The following is an 18,564-nucleotide window of genomic DNA, read 5'->3' on the forward strand; positions in this document are numbered from 1 at the left end:
ATCTGGACACTCTTGCATGATTGCAATACATAAGATCCAACTCCAGAAAATACGCACATCATGTCTGTCCGTCGACACTACTCATGGCCATTCAGTGGCTCTGCTTCCGGCGCAAGAGCCGAAGAGTTGCGATACAATCCGCGAAAGGTTGGCTCGTTGCTTTCTACCTCGAACCCACAAAGGTCCACCAAGCGATTCACAGCGGTTGACCAACCTTTCGGCCCGGCACTGTCATTGTACAGTTCCTCAGAAGAAGAAGTCATCCTATCTTCTGCGGGCATACTAGACTCCAAAATCGAGAAACGTCAATTGCGACGACAGCGTCGAGAACGACGAGCAGAACACAAGCGGCGAAGACACGAGCGGAGACAGAGATCAGCAGAAGCAAACAATAACGAAGACGGTGCCACAGAAGAAATTATAATATCCTCAATCACCCAGGCGAACGAAGCCCCAATCGCGATCATGCGTCGGTTCGTTTGGCCACATCTGGAAAAAGCGAGGCACTTTTTCCTTTCGCTCCACACTTTTCAGTACCTGACTGGATCTTGGACTTCACACTTGAGACGTGTTGGTCCTACGGATAAAAAGAGCCACGAGATCAAGGCACGATATGCCGCCAAATTGGCGAGCTCAAGTAAGCCATCTTTGTCGCCAAAACAACCCTCGGCAGATGAAGGAGGAATGTCACTATCAATACCCGATCGGAATGAATGGATGTTGCGTCCGGAAAGACGGCATCGTAGATGTCACTCTGAACAACCACGGGCGTGGAGAGAGCCTAACCCGGGGCTGTGGACATTGGCAGAGGAATAACTTGGAAATTAAGTCTTGGGAGCATCATCGTTTTAGCTCGTAGACGCGGCATGGCAGAACACGGGGAGATACGGGCTCAAGAGATTGTCTTTGAAAGTTAGTGTCAAGGACTAATTAATCTTGTCAAGTCCGGACATATTCTCCGGTCGTGTCGATTCCAGTCTCTTGCGCTTATTCCTGTTGATCTGAATACGAGCGAGAAATGAAGTCGCTTTGTACTGAAGGTAGAGTTCGCCCTGTCACATTCCGGTGCTGGGCATTCCAAGGACGTTCGTGTAAATAGACAAATGCTTTCTCCGTACCAAAATGCATAGCACTGTTTCCATCCTAAGTTGGCTGGCCGATCTTCTCGCAACATACATAGTAATCTTGTAATTGTGTAAGATAAATCACTCACCATCAATCAAGGGACCAATCAATCGGGCGTCTTCCGGAATGTCACAAGATGATCCGCAGGGCACGCAGTCACATGAACAACTATCAACATGGCCTGAAAGGTATACAGTATAGACCAATGAGACCGGTGCCCTGACATACCATGTACGTAGGAGTCTACATAGTAATGCACGGATAAATCGGAAGGAAGCAGTGACGGCACAATCTCCGCGAATTTCTAGCGGCCTTCGAGAAGACCGCTAGAAGGACGTATTATGTAACCAGCGGGTCGCGCTAGCCATAGAAGTAGATTTTATTTGGTTAAAATGGTCCCGCTACGGGTCCCCTGCCCCGCCTCAGCTGAAAGCCTGAGGCAGCACCATTACTACATACGTACGACGAATAGGATACGGTCTCACATTTCTATTTTAGTATTACTTGCATCATCCCAAGGCAAGTTGGGTCTCTATCAATGACCATGTGACCATCGCTAATGCTTGTCGAATAAGGTGTCAGAGAATAGTCCTTTTCCAAGGTTATTATTTGTAATGGAGTCTGCGTGAAACAATAAGCAATAAACAACAAATAAATGGACACGGTGAGTCACATGGGTCTCCGTACGAACTCCGAAAGAAGAGACGAGGGAGGAGGCTCTTTAAAACAATACCGTACGGAGTTCCCCGTGGGTTGTATCTGATTGAGTCTCACAGTCCATACGGATTACCTCCCTGCACACACTGCATGTGTAGTATGCGTTGGCAAGCCTTGGCGTTCGGCCCCAAGCGGTGAGTTGAGGGAGTGTGTAGGGCTCTGTAGGCCAAATTGCGTGCAACAGGCCTCGGAAGTGCAGAAATCAGTGGCCTGTGAGTGAGACAGTCACTGACAGTCACCGACTCGTCACGACGGCCCAGCGGGGCACCATGCAGTAGTGTCTAAGTTACATAGTAAAACTAACGAGGCTAAAGACATGCTACTGGAGGCCGCTATGCCCTTCGAATCACAGGGCGATGGCCGTGGCCTCATTTCATTGGGCAATTTGCCGTGCTGATTGGGCGATTGGCTACAAACATTCCTGCGATTGATCGGCGACGTTTGTTTGATGCCGGGTACTCGGTTCTGTGGCCCGTGGTATAACAGACACAATAAGAACAAAAATCTTAAATACGAGGATTCCGCTGTTGCAATCAGAAATATATCGACCTCGAAACTTCTACTCATTACCCACGTACTCGTGTACCTATACTTGATTGACATTGACACATTCAAAAGTCAACCCGATTCTATCAATTCACTTGTTGGATGGAAATGCCAGACTCCCTCCCCGTCGACTCTGACGCACCAGCACCGAAGCTTGACGGTCTTTCCCCGTCTAGTAGTTTGTCCTCGGATTCCTCATCATCTTCTCCAGCCACAAAGTCTCATCACCGACGATTCCTATCTCTTGACAACATCGAAGAAACATCCTCCAGAATCTTGACCCGTATCCGCTCGCGCTCCCCTCTACCTCGTTCCTCTTCTCCGACAGCGGACAAGAAGCGCAGGCGCAGTCCCCCACCTCTGCAACCTTCCTCTGCGGCGTCTACATCGCCTATATCACCCTCATCCGTTGATCGGGTCTACTCGCCAAGCGAAATGTCGCCTACATCTCAACACTCGCAACGACCCAGTATGGGTCATCGGGATGCATCCAGTAGCACAATTGATTCTTCGGAACGACCGAGAAGCGATAGCTACAAGAGATACAGCGGAACAATTAACCACTACGGCAGGCATTCCAATGACTGGCTGTTCGGTGGCTTTAGCGTTCGCGACACGCTGAGAGACGGAATTGAGAAACTGAAAGGACACAACGAAAGGGACAGCTAGTCTAGCCCTCTAAACGTTGTCCATCCGTCGCTACACATTCAATTCTATTCTATGTTTTCTTCCCTGTTGATGACGCCGCTGGCACAGTCTTGCTGGCGAGACATAATTTTCGGTGAAGCTGGGCTTTGAGTCATCCAGGTTATCGTCTCTGAAATTCTGCATCTACCAAGGAATTGGAGAAGGCGGTTTTGATATCTGTGGCAGTTACTATCTTGTGCTATACTTATGTGGTTGTATTACTTTGTTATACCTCGATGACTTATGACTTGAACGAATACAATACGAAGACTTGCAGAACAGATTATGATACAACTAGGCGATGTAATCTTTCCTGAAATAGTAGTTCGCGGGGAGTTGGTGCCTTATTGCCTGAAACGAGACCCACTCGTAAACTCCTAGCGTTTCTCCGCTTTGTCCAATTTCCTCGTCTTTCGTTTGCTTTGTTTACATCGCGACGGCTTGCTGACATCGCCGCTCTTTAATTTAACCTGGATTGCTACTCCGTACAAAGCGTCAAATCAATAACGCGCGAAAGCAATTTAGCGATTCTAAGTCTCGAAGCATTGACGCTTTTAGCTGACAACAACAACCGAAAAAAGGGGCAACAAAGAAAAATCGCAACCATGGCGGATTTAAATTCTGGTTTCGTACTCGACACACCCACACTCCTCTCCATTGGATTCGCACTCTCCTTTATGCCAATTGCATATGGCCTGGGAACATCTTTAATTCCATCAAATCAACTCCGAAACCGTGCCCTGTTCATGTGGCACGCTTACGACGCGCTCACCCATCTCTTCATCGAAGGCTCATTTCTTTACGAGTGCTTTTTCAGCTACGTCGACATCATCAACCCTGCTGATACTCTTCTGAGTAAAGACCATTCTTCTTACTTTCTCGGTCGAAAAGATCGCGTCTACGGCGCAAAGTTCGGAACCGGACCCAGCGCGCGTTTGTGGCAGGAATAMGCCAAAGCCGATCATCGCTGGGCTGTTGCCGATACCACTGTCATCTCACTCGAACTTTTAACTGTTTTCCTGGCCGGTCCCGCGGCGATTTACATCTGCTACCTGCTTCACAAAATCGCCAGCAACAAAAACTCTTCCAAAGCCGAAGCCCAGCAACTCGGCGCAACCAAGGGAAAGCTCTGGCTCGTTGCTTCTGCTGTCGCAACGGGTGAACTTTACGGCGGTTTTATGACTTTTGCGCCTGAATGGCTCAGCGCGAATTCGCAATTGGATGGGAGCAACCCGGTGTTTTTGTGGTTGTACCTTGTCTTTTTCAATATGCTTTGGGTGTTTATTCCGTTTTGGGTCTTGGTCGAGGCGTACAAGGAGTTGAAGGGTGCATTTGTTGATGCGGAAGTATTGTCTCTGTCGGTGGAAAAGAAGAGAGCATAGTTGACGTGTTGGCAGGTTGCACAGCTCAATCTGTTCGTATCAACCCTTCGTTGGAAAAATATATTGAGTATCATTGCCAATGTACACATATTAAAGTTACATCACTAAGATATATGCGCAAAGTAACAGCGCAATATAAAACACATGTTCAATTCGCACTTATTACAAGAATGTTGATGCTGCGCCACGGTGGCTCATGGATAGCCCCCCCGCCAAGAACGCCTTGACGCTCAGCCTTGTTGGGCCTGGCCCACTATTATTCAATTGGCGGCTCCTCATTGGATGTAAATATGCCATGACGCACTGTCGTGCTTGCACCTGAGGAACCACGACTAGACCTTTCTGGGAACGAGGGCTGGCGGGGTGTTGCCTTAGATGGTGCCCTTGATGCTATATAATCAACAACTCCTTCATCTCTCTGCCTCTATATCTCTACCTCCATCGAGCCTGTGGTCATTCTGAACAACTCTATACCATTGGGCATCATATTTCCTCCCCTTTACCGACACGGTCAAACACATTGAAACATGTCCTACAATAGACCCCCACCTCGTAAGCATTCTCTCGACATCTCCTATTACAGCCAAATACTAACATTGAAATTCAGAGCCTCCGGCTGGCTATCCTCAAGGTCACTCTCCCTACCCTCAGCAGGGGTACGGACATCCTCCACCAGGAGCTCCTCCAGGCGCCCCTCCCCAAGGAGGATATTACCCTCCTCCACAACAGGGCCACTATCCTCCTCCTGGCGGTCCTCCTCCCGGTCAGTACGGCGGTTATCCTCCTGGACCACCTCCTCCCGGTCAAGGATACCCACAACACGGAGCCTACCCTCCTCCGCAACARGGCGCATMCCCGCCTCAACAAGGAGGTTATGGTGCGCCACCACCAGGACCTCCCGGTCCATACGGAAATCCCGCCCCCCCAGGTCCTTACGGAGCCCCTCCTGCCCAGCCTGGATACGGCGCACCCCAACTCGGACCACCCGCTCAGCCTTCATTCGGATACATCCCAGGCCAGACCGCGCCAGGCGACTTCAAGCCTCAAGCCGACTCGTTGCGCAAAGCCATGAAGGGATTCGGTACTGACGAAGCCACTCTGATTCGTGTCCTCGCTCCCCTCGACCCTCTCCAAGTCGCCGCTGTTCGAGAAACATACMCCCGACACATCAACCGCGATCTATACAAGGACGTCAAGAGCGAGACGAGCGGCTATCTCGAGCAGGGACTATTAGCCGTCATCGAAGGCCCATTGAACCACGACGCCGAACTCGTGCGCGAAGCCGTCAAGGGTCTAGGCACAAAGGAATGGCTACTAACCGACGTGCTGGTGGGACGCTCAAACGCCGATCTGCGCGAGATCAAAAATGCATACCAGCGCAAATTCAACCGCAGTCTTGAAAAGGATGTCGAAGATGACCTGTCCGCCGAGACGAAGAACCTCTTCAAGCGCATCATTTCAGCAACTCGTCATGAAGAATCAACACCGCTCAACCCGGCAACTATCGAGAGCGAAGTTAAGAGTATCCACGGCTCAACAGCGGGGCGAATCGTGAACAACGTCGCTGAAGTCTGTGCCATTTTCGCGCAATCCTCCGACAACGAATTGCGGGCTATTTCGCACAAGTTCCATGAACGCTACCAGGTTGAACTCGAGAAACACATCGCAAGCCAGTTCTCGGGACACATGAAAGCCGTGTTGATTCACATGTTGCGTACAGCCACGGATCCCGCACACCGCGACGCAGCTCTTTTGGAAGAGGCCATGGCCGGCCCCGGAACGAAAGATTTTATGCTGGTCACTAGGGTCGTGCGCTTGCATTGGAACAAGCAGCATCTCGACCAGGTCAAGAAAGCCTATCAACACCATTTCAAGCGCGACTTGCATTCGCGGGTGAAGGGGGAGGTTAGCGGCGATTATCAGAAGTTGATGTTGGCTTTGTTGGGTTATTAGTCTCTTCTTCTGCATTGTTTCACTTTGGAGGCAGGACTGCTCCAACTGTCGTTCTCGCTATGTTGTTCATGATGTCTGAATMCCCGCCATTCTTAATCTACTGTATATAGTACCCTTTTTTTACTTGACTACTAAGTCAAGATTTTGTCCGTTGTTGGACTATCACTTTGACGAGTCGGCAAATGAAAGTGATGATTGCTTGACATTCCTAAATTTTTTAAACAGTGTAAATGCTCAATATGTAAACGCGCCTCAAATGATCATGCAAACAGGAAACAACATGCATTCATCTCATACTCAATCATAACTCATAAAATCTTCAATCTTATACCCTGATTATCTCTCTTTCATGAATCAACCAACCTCCCTGACCAGCGAACAATACGCCCCAGGAAACAACCCTGTCTTACCCGCATAATATCCCCAATACCACTCATCGTTTATGTTCTCTGCTTCCGTAATCTCCGCTCCACGCGGGAACGACAATTCATCCGTACAGGATTCCTCGGCGAAATACGACCAGTTTGCGCCTAGAACCAGTCCATAGCCACCATCCGGTGGGATTGTAGCTGCACCGCGACGGTCAGCTGGGGTTGTGGTTGATGTCGTTGGAGCCGGCGTTTGCGAGGATGGGGATGATGATGGTGAATTCGAGTCTAGTGCGGTACGCGCGCGACCGGCCTTTTTGCGTTTTGTGTTGCCTTCTTTCCACAACCAATCCCCCGTCCCGAGTTCGGGGGACGCGACGGATCCCGACGATGATAATGATGATGATTGGGATTGATTGTTGACTTGTTCGTCCTTGAGGGTGTAACCGCCTACTATATCGCGGACAATGACTCGTCGCTGTCCCTTTTCGTGGTCTTCGTAGCCTATCACGATCATTCGATGACCCTTGAGGCAACGACGCCAGCCGCTGTGACCGTTTTCCTTGCTGATTTTGCCAGATACGACTGATTTCAGGTAGCAGTTTGTGCATACATCGTAATCGCCTTCGTTGCATTGCAAACAGTGGAACCGAGTTGACGACGGGGCGATGGGATATTTGCAAATATCGCATTCCGTTGAAAATGACAAGACTTGAAATGTCGCGCCTCCCGGCAGTGCTTTTTGCGTTGGTACCGGTGGAGTGATAGGGCCCAATGGATGAACGTCGGTTGGAGACGGTGTCGGAGATTCAGATGATATACGGCGAATGGGTAATAACGGATGATTGCAACAGCGTCCCTGGTTTACGCAGCGTCGACAATAGCCCCATTCCGATTCATTGCACTCGTCACACTGCCAGAAACATCCATTGGCGGCAGAATGGCATACATCGCAGAACATCCCCTCCTGCAACCTGCCGGATGGGTTGTCGTTCGTCATCTGCTTCCCATCAGATGTACCCCGTGTTGAGGCTTCCTTTGGCCGTCGATAACGCTGCGATTTCATGACATGGGGCATTTCAACAGCTGATCGAAGAGCAGGGTGATGGACTTTGTTGAAGTTCATCTCGCCAATGCTGCCCACGCCGTAATAATGTGGGCAGCCCCGGTCGACACGATAGCAATGCAGACACACGTGATAATTTCCATCTTTACACTTCAAACAGCGCTTATGTAACTCGTACTGAATATCAGTCTTGCCACATCGTTCGCAGGATATGGAAGGCTCGGCGTAATGTGTAGATGGGACCCTATTGGCCTGCCTTGCTGGTCCAGATCGTGTTGCCGTATTCCGACGACTCGATGACTGCACGTTGCTCGTAGCAGACTGAGTGTCGTTTGTTGAGACTCCTGGTAATGAGGTAGCGGAAGCTGAGAAAGGGCGCTCGGTAGGCGTAGTCGTAGACGGGCTGTTCGTTAGCTGAGATGCTACTACCTGCCTAGACGCAACATTTTGCTGCGACCCAGTAATTCCAGCCCATAGATCAGAGGCACGTCCTTCAGGCTCGGTCGAGCGTCTAGTCACAGAAGCCGTCGAGGAATCTCTGGTTCTCGGCCTCGATGGAGAAGCACGTGGTCTTTGGCTCGAGATATCGCTAGATGAGCGCAATGCTGGTCTCAAAGCAGTCTCAGATGTAGACGCAGGAGCTACTGGAGTTGGCGACGTCCTACGCCTTCGTGTCTCATCAGAAGCCCTTCTTCGGTGATTATGTGGATCAGAGGACACCCCTAGCAGATGCGGCCGGGACACAGGCGGACGTCGAGAGGTATTCTCAACAGGAGTCGAATTCTGGGGCTGGCTTTGCAATGTCTGCGATCTAGATCGACGATGTTCCGGTGCTATTGTCCTTTCTGCCTGATCACTACTCCTCCGCGGTTGACGTGATCGATCAGGATGCCTGCTGAGAAATATCTGCACAAGTCGATCACTAAGTTCTTCTTCTTGACTCTGATCCAGACCACTCAAATCGATACCGTCCAGCAAGCCTTCCTCCATTATCAGGCGAACAATTTCCTCTTGAGTATTATCTTCGACATCCGACGCACTTAGCAATGACCGCAAACTCGACTGATGCTCGATCCGTCTGGTGGATTCATTATTGATCCCAACGATAGCTCCCGTTCGAGCAGCATGCCTAGCAACATTGTGATGATGATGGTCCCGATTATCCGCACTTCGTTGCCGATGACCATCTCCCGAACGACTAGTCGAAGCCCTTCTTCTCCGACTATTCGTACCATCCGCTAGCAGTCGTCCATCGCCATCAGATTCAGCGTCCGACCCACCAGGTGAAACCAGCACCTGATCACCTGGTTTATATTTCTTCGCAATCTCCTCTTTTTCTTCCGCCGTCCTATCTCGCTCTGGGTTCGCCACCAAGACCATATCCAACAGCGTCGTCACCGTAGCATTCGGTCTCGTTGCACGGACAGCAGCTCGACATGCCGGGCACGTGAATCGTGACGCTGAGCCGGACGATCGCGACCGAACCGCTTGCCATGAGAACCATTCTTTGAGACACGAACCGCAAAACGTATGAAGGCAATCGAGTAGAGTTAGAGGCTGGTACAAAAGTTCGGTACAGATCTATCCAGGGAATCGGGTTGTTAGCGAAAGAGCGGAATACAGTTAGTTACCCACCCATGTTCCCCACCATATTGACCAGATAACAGATAAACAGTGAAATATTCTCCGAAATTCAAAAATACATACCGAACACACTAGCTCCTTTTCTAAATCTCCGAGTCCAGGCTTGGGAGCACTGGGCTGGGTACCACTGGTTGTGGCCATGCCTCAGTGACGGTGTCGATCTGATGCGAGCTGAGAGTCGAGCGGAGGATGGATAGATGTCAGGTCAGGTTGGTTATCGGTATATGTTTGCGACTAAATACGTCGCCTAACCCAATCCTGACTAGCTGGCGTCTGAAGCTATATTGATATTACCACTAATCTAGTACGCTAACTGATTACAGTAATTTTAGGTACAAATATCGCAAATTGCGTGTAAAATACAAGCGAAACGTATTTTGCATTTTACGTTGCTCTTCAATGCATTTTAATGGCTCTATTCATGAAGCTGAGTGCTACTTGGGTTTTTAAAATGCATAGTATGGTCCTCAAACGGTGATGACACGCTGTTCAATGTTGCCACCTGACACTTCAACGGCCGGGTTAGCAGCTAGCGACGAGTTGAATGTTACTGTCAGGTCAAGAGACTCTTGTGGAAACAGAGTTACATAGTTGTCTGACCAAAAGGGAGGGTTGATGCTGTCGTTCGTGTTTGAGTCAATAAGAACCAGTCGGATAAAGAACACTGGAGTATCGGTAGACTTGTTCTCTAGGTGCACTTGGAGTGTCGTCGTTGATCCACTCGAGGAGTTTTGTTTCACAGTCGTCACAACATTGGCTTCAGGCAGATTCTGCAAGGAAGAATAATCGGCGTATGTAGAAATAGGAGTATAGAACCAGTTTGAGTCGTCCCAATTTAGTACATCATTCTGAGATGCAAGCCAGTATACATTTCGACTCTGCACCACTTCAGTTTTGGAGTCAGACGACAGTATAAGACGCAAGAATCCCACGTCCTTGATTTTGCTGATTGCTTGAGCAATATTAGCAATCTCTTGAGAATAATTCGGCCTAGTATGTAATTGAAGTCTTTGATGATGAAGACTTTTACCAGCTGTATCAATGAGATCAATAGTCACCCAGCGGGAGCCGCTTTCTCCATGTTCGAGAAAGTTCAGCCGGTTGATGAGATGAACGGTGCCATTGTCATAACTGAAAGAAATGTGCTCTGGGCGGGCTCCAACTTTGGATCCAAAATACGAACCAGCAGGGTTCAGATAGTAATCGAAAAATTGCCAGTGGAGATTTGGCCAGGCACTATTCATCATCCAATAGATCCTTTATGGAAAGGTCAGTCAGGATTTCATTATTTTGGGAGTATGCCAATAATAGTCTGCTGTGACTTACACTCCGGTTGAAGGTCGGGAAGCATCCTGAAGCGATGTAAATCCTTCGAATTCGGCGCGAGTTGCTTCATAATCCATTATCTGGGCCTTGAGGAGGTAATCTTCCAGATTTTTTGGGGGGCCGTATCGATTCCACAAAGCATCGTTATATATCGATCGATTATAAAACGACGAAACATTACTAGACATGTGAAACAAACCTTTGTCGGGCTGTGTCCATAGATCGTTCAAATCGCCTTCCGACAGAAACTTTTTTAGGCTGCGAATTTCTGGAGTGCCAACGCCAGGTCCTTCTTCTGATCCAAAGCCAAAGGCCGCTCCCACTTGACCTCCATACCAATAATTAGGTGGAACATAATCATAGGGTCCATCCATCTTCATCCCTGAGGATCCTAGAGCATCTGGAAACCCTAACTCACCAGCCGATGCTATGATAGGGTTCGGCCAATCCCAAGACTTCAAAGCGTCTAAGTATATTGATGCAGCTCTGTCATTAGGCCAGTAGTCTGACCCCACCAGAAATGCAAGGACACTAGGATGGGTCTGCATCATGGAAGCTTCATGAAGCATTGAATAATTTGCGACCCAATAATCATGATCGGTGAACCGGACATACTCCGGGACATCTGTGTTGTACTATTATCACGCAATTAGTCATTCTGCAGAAGTCCAATCTAATAGAGATTATGTAACTTACAGTCCATCCCTCCCACCAGTCACAACACTCCCACCCAGGCATGATCATGAGGCCCATTTCATCTGCTAGTTCAAACAGTTCCGGGTGTTCTTGTTTGCCTTCAAGTCGCACAGTGTTCATTCCCATATCGATCATTAACTCGAATTTTTTTCGCACATATTCTGTGTCCCAACGCATGAACATATCTGGACTATAACCTCCTCCGAGTGGAAGGAAACGAAGGCCATTGATGCTAAACGTACGGTCACCATGGTCGTTGAGTCCAGACTCAACGTAGCGGATGCCCACACGGCGTGGCTCGGCAATGTCTGAAATTTCATTCTTCACAAGAGCTGTTACTGTGACGTTGTACAAAGGCTGATCACCCCAAAGCCATGGCCACCAGATTTGTGGATCTTGAAGTTCTCCAGTTATTGAAACAGTTTTTTCTTCATGCTCCGCGAGGGTGAAAGGCTTTGTGAGGGCTAGTTGCTGGCTTCCGAGTACGATCTTGCCGGTAAGTGTTCCATTGATAGAATGGCTCTCGAGATTGGTCGCATTCACTTTAATGGTAACCTTTGTCGATGTCTTTCCCGGTGTCCAGTCGTGTATAAATCGGATTGGTGCAAGAGAAACAGGTCCCGTCTGAGATATCTCAACATCACGCCACACTCCAGTTCCGTTATCAGGAGAGTATGGGTTCCAGTCAACAAAGCCCATAGCCGAATCTAGCAAGTAGTTTGTCTCAAATGCCTGAATGAGAAGTGCGTTTACACCAGACTGTAGGTATGGGGTGACTTCGTACTTGTGGCCTCCATAGGAACCCTCTTGAAAATCCTTATCGACCAGCTTTTTGCCATTGAGCCAAATGTCGGCCTTGGAGGTTATTCCATGGGTCACGAGGAAATAGTGCTGCCCTGCTGAGGGCTCAACTGTAAACTCTTCACGGTAGATCCATGGGGTATTGAAAACTGAACGGTCGACAACCTCGTTGAGGTTATCCGAAAACCACAGGTTGCTGTCACTGTATACGCCACTCTCAATGAGTCCGGCCATCACTGTTGTGCGAGGACCCACTCGATACCAGTTGGCTACACTAGCACCAGGTTGTGAAAGCCCTGCGAAATCATTCGATGCGTGAAGTACCGATTGCAGACTCCATCCGGGAATCTTGGACGTCTGGCCGGGCAAAGACACAATCGCTGGAGGAGTACTTACAGCATGCCCGACGGCAAGAATGGCCGTGATGATGGCCGCTATCGATGATATGCTCCGCATGGTGTTTCTGCTCCAGCCTTTGATGACAAGGAGACATCAAGGAAATCTGTTGGTGTTATGTATACATTGAAAGACTATCGAAAAGAACGCGGTTGGCTGAGAGTTAATTGAGAAGAGGAGAAAGGTAACATCCATGGGCGCGCTAGCAACTGTGTGATGTTACTCGAATGGCATCCAAAAGGCAGGTGCCAGGGCGGCAACTTGGCAACGGCGATCATCTCTGTTTTGTTGCCTCTCATTGGTTCATTCCGTGTCGTCTTGATTAATTACGGTAATGTTACCGCGTAATACCGACTAGTCGAGGGTTCATAGAGACGAATTTCCGTATTAGGAAAGTGGCAGTCGATAATTCCATGTGCTCTGACTAAGAAGCAGATCTTCTGTGTGTTACAGCATGCAATTCCTGAGGGGAGATTCCGTTTTGTGCCTAAGTGACAATACACGATAAGATAAGCTTAATGGCGAGTACGCCATGCCGTAACAGGAATATAGTGGGTCTGTCTATCAGCCTCAGGCCGCTCTTCCCCTCACTCTTATCGGTTGTTGATTGCTGTTCGCGTTGCTATGTACTTCACACATATTGCATTTTACAATAGTAATCCACGACATAAATTAATAAGCTATATTTACTCACGATGCCAGTCAGCCATGTGGTTATGATCAAGTTCAAGGATGACGCAACCCCCAAAGAAATCCAACCTGTAAGCTATCCACCAAACGCGGGGAAACGATAGCTATCATCAGGCTGGTTACTAACGGGGGAGCGTCACAGATTATCAGCCATATGCTCGACCTGAAAAACCAGTGTCTGCATCCAGGCACGTCCAGGCCATATATTATTTCCTCAAAAGGAGGACGCGAAAATTCAATCGAAGGGCTACAGGTATGTCTGTTGCTCTGAGCGGTTATTGTGTAGAGACGAAACTCTTATTCCTCGTGTACTAGAATGGCTTGACACATATCTTCATACACGAATTCAATAACACCGAAGACAGGGACTACTATGTCAGAACGGATCCGGCGCATCTCTTATTTTCGCAAAGGGCAAAGAGTTTTATTGATAAGGTGCAGGTTGTGGATTTTGCGACTGGCGCATGGTGATTTACCGCTCATAGAAGCTTGTGGCGTGGACTTGCGGGGTATAACATGATGAATATTATGATCTCTGATGTGCTATATTTTCTTTCTTTTTCTACTTTGAATCTAATCTATACTTAATTTGAATGGTTTTCAGATCATGTGAGACTTTGAAGACGTTCCATGGGTCGTAGTAAGATGTGTTTGCAGTACCATCGCTACCCGCACTGACAGCAACGACAACAATAACAAAGACGTCACCATTGACCCAATGTCATTCGATGGTATTGGCCAGATTCTTCTCTTTAATTCTCCATGTATCAGCGAAATTCGCGAAGTTTCGTTGTGTTCATTCTTGACGGTCGCGAGACGATGGTGGCAGTATGTCGTCGTTTCTAGAACAATCCGCGCTAGGCCCGTTAGGGCTATATAAGCCCTCATCCAACCCAACCATCGATCTATCAGTCATCAGAAACAAACATCAACAAAATCAATACGCTAGCAACACAGCATTTGAATACTTCTGTTCAACGCTCAATCAAACTAAACAACATGATCCACCGCAGTGCACGTGTTGTTCCTCGATCGGCCGCCTCTCGCCGGCTGTCCAGTCCTCGCCGCTCCATTTCCCTCATGCCACGCTTCTTCCCTCCATCTCCATTCTTCTCAAATAGAAGCGGACCATCTGGCGAGTTCTCATCTATATTCCGTTTCCTAGATGATTACACCGACCACGTCACACGCCGCTTCGACGACTCCTTCCCCGATTTTAGCCGCAATCTGACCTCAACTTTCGCGCCAAAGTTCGACATCAAAGAGACTACCGAGGCGTATCAACTAGACGGAGACCTACCTGGAATTGAGAAGGAGGCGCTTCAAATCGAGTTCCTTGATGAGAATACCTTGCAAATCAAGGGACGAACGGAACGGAACTTTTCTTCAGGCAATCCTTCCTCAGATGCCGAAGATGTGACTATGACTGGAGCCGGCGCCGAATCTGACGTAGAAAACAAAAACACTGTTGACTCAGCATCAACTCAAACCCCGGCTGAGACATCAGCAACGGAAGGCGCGGAAACTACCAAGGCTGTTGCTCAAACCGCTGAAACCTCCAGCCCAGCCAAGACGGAGAATACCGGCAATGAACGCTACTGGGTTACTGAGCGCTCCGTCGGAGAGTTCAGTCGCACTTTCTCCTTCCCAGCCCCGATCGACCAAGAAGCCGTCAAGGCTAGTCTGAAGAATGGTGTTTTGTCGATCACAGTACCGAAGAAAGTAGTTGAGGAGCCTGCTGCTCGCCGAATCACCATTGAGTAAGGGGCCAACTACGCTGATGGCCTGAACATATCAAACTCTTGTATAACAATTGTCATGTACATTTTTGATTTTTAGCCTTGCATTGGATTGGTGTTTATGTGTGTTGGTCAATCATTCTTTTTAGCATGTCTATTCCAATTACGATAGCTCTTTAATCAAACTGATTTGTTAAGTCTATGAAAATCCCTGACTCATTCATGTAGACCAATGTTTAAGTAATCTCATCGCCTTCCTAGCAGCAAATGTGAACATTCTATGAGCTAGTAAATGAGTACGTATGAATGTGTTCAAAGCTGGAAATCAATTAGTATTACATTATTTTTTGGCTGCCAAAAATGCCGCATTCTTGGTCGACACTGTAGAGGTATCAATCTAAATCTTAATCTAAATCTATATCTAAATCTAAATCTAAATCTAAAACACTTTTGATTTCATTTCTCATTAACCACCAAACCACTCATCAACTTGGTCATCTCCGCTTGCGCACAACTGCTATGCGTCCGCAAGTGGCCATTGTGGCTGCTACTGCCCCCACTTGAAGTAATGGTATCATGTGAAGAAAACGACGAACCACTCTTCGAATCGGGCCTCAAACTGCTCAGGGGAGTCAGACTCCTCGACAAGCTCGGAATAGCGGCTTTGCTAGCATCATACTCAAAGGCAGCCTTGCGTGAAACCAGTTCGTGCTTGATTTGGAATGGAACTAAACGTTCGCGGAACCATGTTTCGATGGGACCGGCGTCTGTATTGCGTCTTTGCCAGAGCTTGGCCGAGTCTTTGAAGGCGTGGGCGATATCTGTTCGGCGGAGGGAGTCGTAGATTTGGAAACTTGTTTCGAGTGGGTAGTCTATGTGATTGGAGACAATACGGGCGAGAAGGATGGCATCGTCGATGGCATATGCAGCGGATTCATCACGAGGAAGCATCTGATTTGGTCAGTAAACTGTGCGAAGAGAAAGGGGGTTGTGGTACTCACAGCATGTGCGGCATCCCCTAACAAAATGGCCCGTTTAGTATACCAGTTCCCTCCGAGAGGAACCTGGTATATAGGATACATCATCCAATCGACCTCTGGCGAAGTAGCAACTTCTCGAACGAAAGGAATGACCGAATCTTTGAATCGACTAGAAATTTCGTTCCTCAAAGAATCGTTGATCATGTCTCGCTTCCACTTAACCATATCAGTATGATCCTTGACTGATTCCTCCCGACATTCCACCATTGCAGACGTGAAAATCTCCTGGTGCTGTTTCTCGTGGAATGTAATAAGTAGTGAACCGTTTTTCGACAAGTTCATCGATGAGTTTCGGAAATGGGGGTTCACTTTCAAACTCGTTGTTTTCACTGTTCCTTGCACGAGTGAAAATCCAGTATATTTAGCATCTCGGCCCGGATCAATGAACTTTCTGCGTGTGGCAGACCAAACACCATCACAGCCCAACAGCAAATGGCCCGTTGCTCGCGCTCCGTCCTGAAAATGAACTTCAATCCGGTTTTCATCTTCTAGTTGGACTGCTTTGAGAAATTTCTTCCCAAACACTATTTTGATGTTCCCTCTCTTCTCGGTCGCGGCCATCATGGCCAGCGACAGATTAATCCTCATGACTCGACGAGCTCTGTATCTTTTACCGGTCTCCGCATCACCGTATCCCAATCCCTGTTTCCCGCTGAAGTCTAGATTAGATATTGGCTTGCCCGTTCGCGAGGAAAAGATTTCAACTGCATCGACGTCGACTCCTGACTCTGGACCGTACTCTTCTAACTCATCTAAGATGCCCAGGTGGTCGAAATGTCTAAGTGCAACGGGTGAAAGACTGAGAGCGCCTCCGGATGTTGACGGCACGGGATGAAGTTCGAATATGGTGATTCGCAGGTCGGGTATAAGTGGCGTGAGGTAATGAGAGAATGCAAGTGCTGCAGAGAGACCAGAAAGGCCGGAGCCGATTATAATGATATCTCGTAGCATTATGTCGGTAGATACAGAACTTTTCTTCAAAAGGATTAGTTAGCTGTCATGATACTAAAGCTGTAGAAGGTCAATGTATTTGGAGCTGCCGAGGTCAAGGTCGTATAAATAGGGGAAATGAGAGATCCATTTTGAATCGTGAACGTAATCGAGTCGCCATCTATGGCTACCGGAAACGAAAAGATAAAGTGCGCATACGACCAGTTGCATTTTCGATATGGGAAAAAAAAAATATAAAAAAAAAAGAGCTTCAAGATAGGAAAGGAAAAACTCACGCTTTGATATGGTTCAGCCCAAGCCCCAACTGACCCTTCCGTGGACCCTATTTGGCCGCTACTACGTAGTACACTCAGGAACAAAGCTTTCTTCAGTTGGAAAAGATTAGTCTCGATTTCTTAGGTAGGGATATATTTAGTTTGAAGAACAACGCATGGAAGTCTCCATTCCCACAGCTTATACATAGTAGTCCGAGGTCCAGTCTCCACCAATAGGAAAGCGAGGATGGCCCCGAGAAACTTACGAAAATCAGCCGGGGCTCCAGCATCAGGAGATGCTTTTTGCTCAAAGCCGAGAATTACGTAGTTTCGTCATTATCGAAAATTTCTCCCCGGTTCAATGTGAAGATTCGAATTCGCAGCATATTCCATTTATCATCCGAATATTGATCTTTTGAGACGGAAAGAGCTTCACGCCTCGTTGTTCACCGCCGTAGTACAATGCCTTGCAGAATCAGCTTGATACTTGCAAACTGACTCTCCACCTAGTTCACTTACCAAACTAAACTAAGCTAAGCGTTAACAGGCTTAGTACGAGTACGGTACAATGTACTCGTGGCTTCATCGTGGCGATTTTATGAGCTGCGCCATTGATACTCTATGCAATTTGAAACACCCACAAAGGTGTGGCTAGTGCCGATCGACTATCCTCCCTGCCTGCTAGTACACGAGCTTGTACGAGCAGAAGGTAGGCAGCATTACAAGGCAAAAAACTCCTTGGTAGAAGTTTGTAGAATACGTTAAATATAGCTAGTGTAATATTCCATGGTATACAAACACCAGCTCCCCTAGGAGCCTCTTTATTATAGTTGCATCAAACATAGTGTATAGCTAACGTGTTTCGCAACTAAAAATCAATTCAATCACGGTTTCTTCTCTGTAGCAGCTCCACCACTGCCATTTCCCCATTCTTTTCAGCCCATGACAGTGGCGTCCAACCATGATTATCCTTCGTCTCCAGCTCTGCGCCTTTCTTGAGTAGCAGCTTGACCGCTGCCTCTTGCCCATTCTCTGCAGCCCGTGACAGCGGTGTCCGACCATCATTATCCTTTGTCTCCAGCTCTGCGCCTTTCTCGAGCAGCAGCTCCACCACTGCCATTTCCCCATTCTTTTCAGCCCATGACAGTGGCGTCCAACCATGATTATCCTTCGTCTCCAGCTC

At 48.1% G+C, this 18,564-nt stretch overlaps 9 protein-coding genes across 9 annotated transcripts in view; 5 read left to right on the top strand and 4 right to left on the bottom strand.

The window, feature by feature from the left end:
- Nucleotides 1-60: 60 nt before the first annotated feature.
- Nucleotides 61-816, top strand: BHQ10_001172 (uncharacterized protein; the record flags this gene model as incomplete). Its single annotated transcript, XM_040873179.1, has 1 exon — nt 61-816. One exon carries the CDS (start codon nt 61-63, stop codon nt 814-816), a length of 756 nt encoding a protein of 251 aa, XP_040729677.1.
- Nucleotides 817-2,496: 1,680 nt separating this feature from the next.
- Nucleotides 2,497-3,057, top strand: BHQ10_001173 (uncharacterized protein; the record flags this gene model as incomplete). Its single annotated transcript, XM_040873180.1, has 1 exon — nt 2,497-3,057. One exon carries the CDS (start codon nt 2,497-2,499, stop codon nt 3,055-3,057), a length of 561 nt encoding a protein of 186 aa, XP_040729678.1.
- Nucleotides 3,058-3,680: 623 nt separating this feature from the next.
- BHQ10_001174 (uncharacterized protein) lies at nt 3,681-4,457 on the top strand (the record flags this gene model as incomplete). Its single annotated transcript, XM_040873181.1, has 1 exon — nt 3,681-4,457. The coding sequence occupies one exon, from the start codon at nt 3,681-3,683 to the stop codon at nt 4,455-4,457; it is 777 nt and encodes a 258-aa protein (XP_040729679.1).
- A 527-nt stretch (nt 4,458-4,984) lies between these two features.
- BHQ10_001175 (uncharacterized protein) lies at nt 4,985-6,410 on the top strand (the record flags this gene model as incomplete). Its single annotated transcript, XM_040873182.1, has 2 exons — nt 4,985-5,009; nt 5,065-6,410. 2 exons carry the CDS (start codon nt 4,985-4,987, stop codon nt 6,408-6,410), a joined length of 1,371 nt encoding a protein of 456 aa, XP_040729680.1.
- Nucleotides 6,411-6,764: 354 nt separating this feature from the next.
- On the bottom strand, nt 6,765-9,224 carry BHQ10_001176 (uncharacterized protein; the record flags this gene model as incomplete). Its single annotated transcript, XM_040873183.1, has 1 exon — nt 6,765-9,224. The coding sequence occupies one exon, from the start codon at nt 9,222-9,224 to the stop codon at nt 6,765-6,767; it is 2,460 nt and encodes an 819-aa protein (XP_040729681.1).
- Nucleotides 9,225-9,955: 731 nt separating this feature from the next.
- On the bottom strand, nt 9,956-12,767 carry BHQ10_001177 (uncharacterized protein; the record flags this gene model as incomplete). Its single annotated transcript, XM_040873184.1, has 4 exons — nt 9,956-10,440; nt 10,519-10,745; nt 10,815-11,449; nt 11,511-12,767. The coding sequence occupies 4 exons, from the start codon at nt 12,765-12,767 to the stop codon at nt 9,956-9,958; spliced, it is 2,604 nt and encodes an 867-aa protein (XP_040729682.1).
- Nucleotides 12,768-14,396: 1,629 nt separating this feature from the next.
- On the top strand, nt 14,397-15,161 carry BHQ10_001178 (uncharacterized protein; the record flags this gene model as incomplete). The annotated part of the gene is made up of 1 exon (XM_040873185.1): nt 14,397-15,161. The coding sequence occupies one exon, from the start codon at nt 14,397-14,399 to the stop codon at nt 15,159-15,161; it is 765 nt and encodes a 254-aa protein (XP_040729683.1).
- Nucleotides 15,162-15,592: 431 nt separating this feature from the next.
- Nucleotides 15,593-17,127, bottom strand: BHQ10_001179 (uncharacterized protein; the record flags this gene model as incomplete). Its single annotated transcript, XM_040873186.1, has 2 exons — nt 15,593-16,087; nt 16,138-17,127. The coding sequence occupies 2 exons, from the start codon at nt 17,125-17,127 to the stop codon at nt 15,593-15,595; spliced, it is 1,485 nt and encodes a 494-aa protein (XP_040729684.1).
- Nucleotides 17,128-18,261: 1,134 nt separating this feature from the next.
- Nucleotides 18,262-18,564, bottom strand: part of BHQ10_001180 (uncharacterized protein) — a gene marked incomplete at both ends in the record, with an annotated part of 4,148 nt that continues 3,845 nt past the window's right edge. Inside the window, one exon of the mRNA XM_040873188.1 lies at nt 18,262-18,564. This exon is cut by the window's right edge and continues 24 nt beyond it. Coding sequence (XP_040729685.1) covers nt 18,262-18,564 — 303 coding nt within the window.

Source organism: Talaromyces amestolkiae (genome assembly GCF_001896365.1).
Source record: "Talaromyces amestolkiae strain CIB chromosome Unknown scaffold1.1, whole genome shotgun sequence".
NCBI classification, from domain to species: Eukaryota; Fungi; Ascomycota; class Eurotiomycetes; order Eurotiales; family Trichocomaceae; genus Talaromyces; species Talaromyces amestolkiae.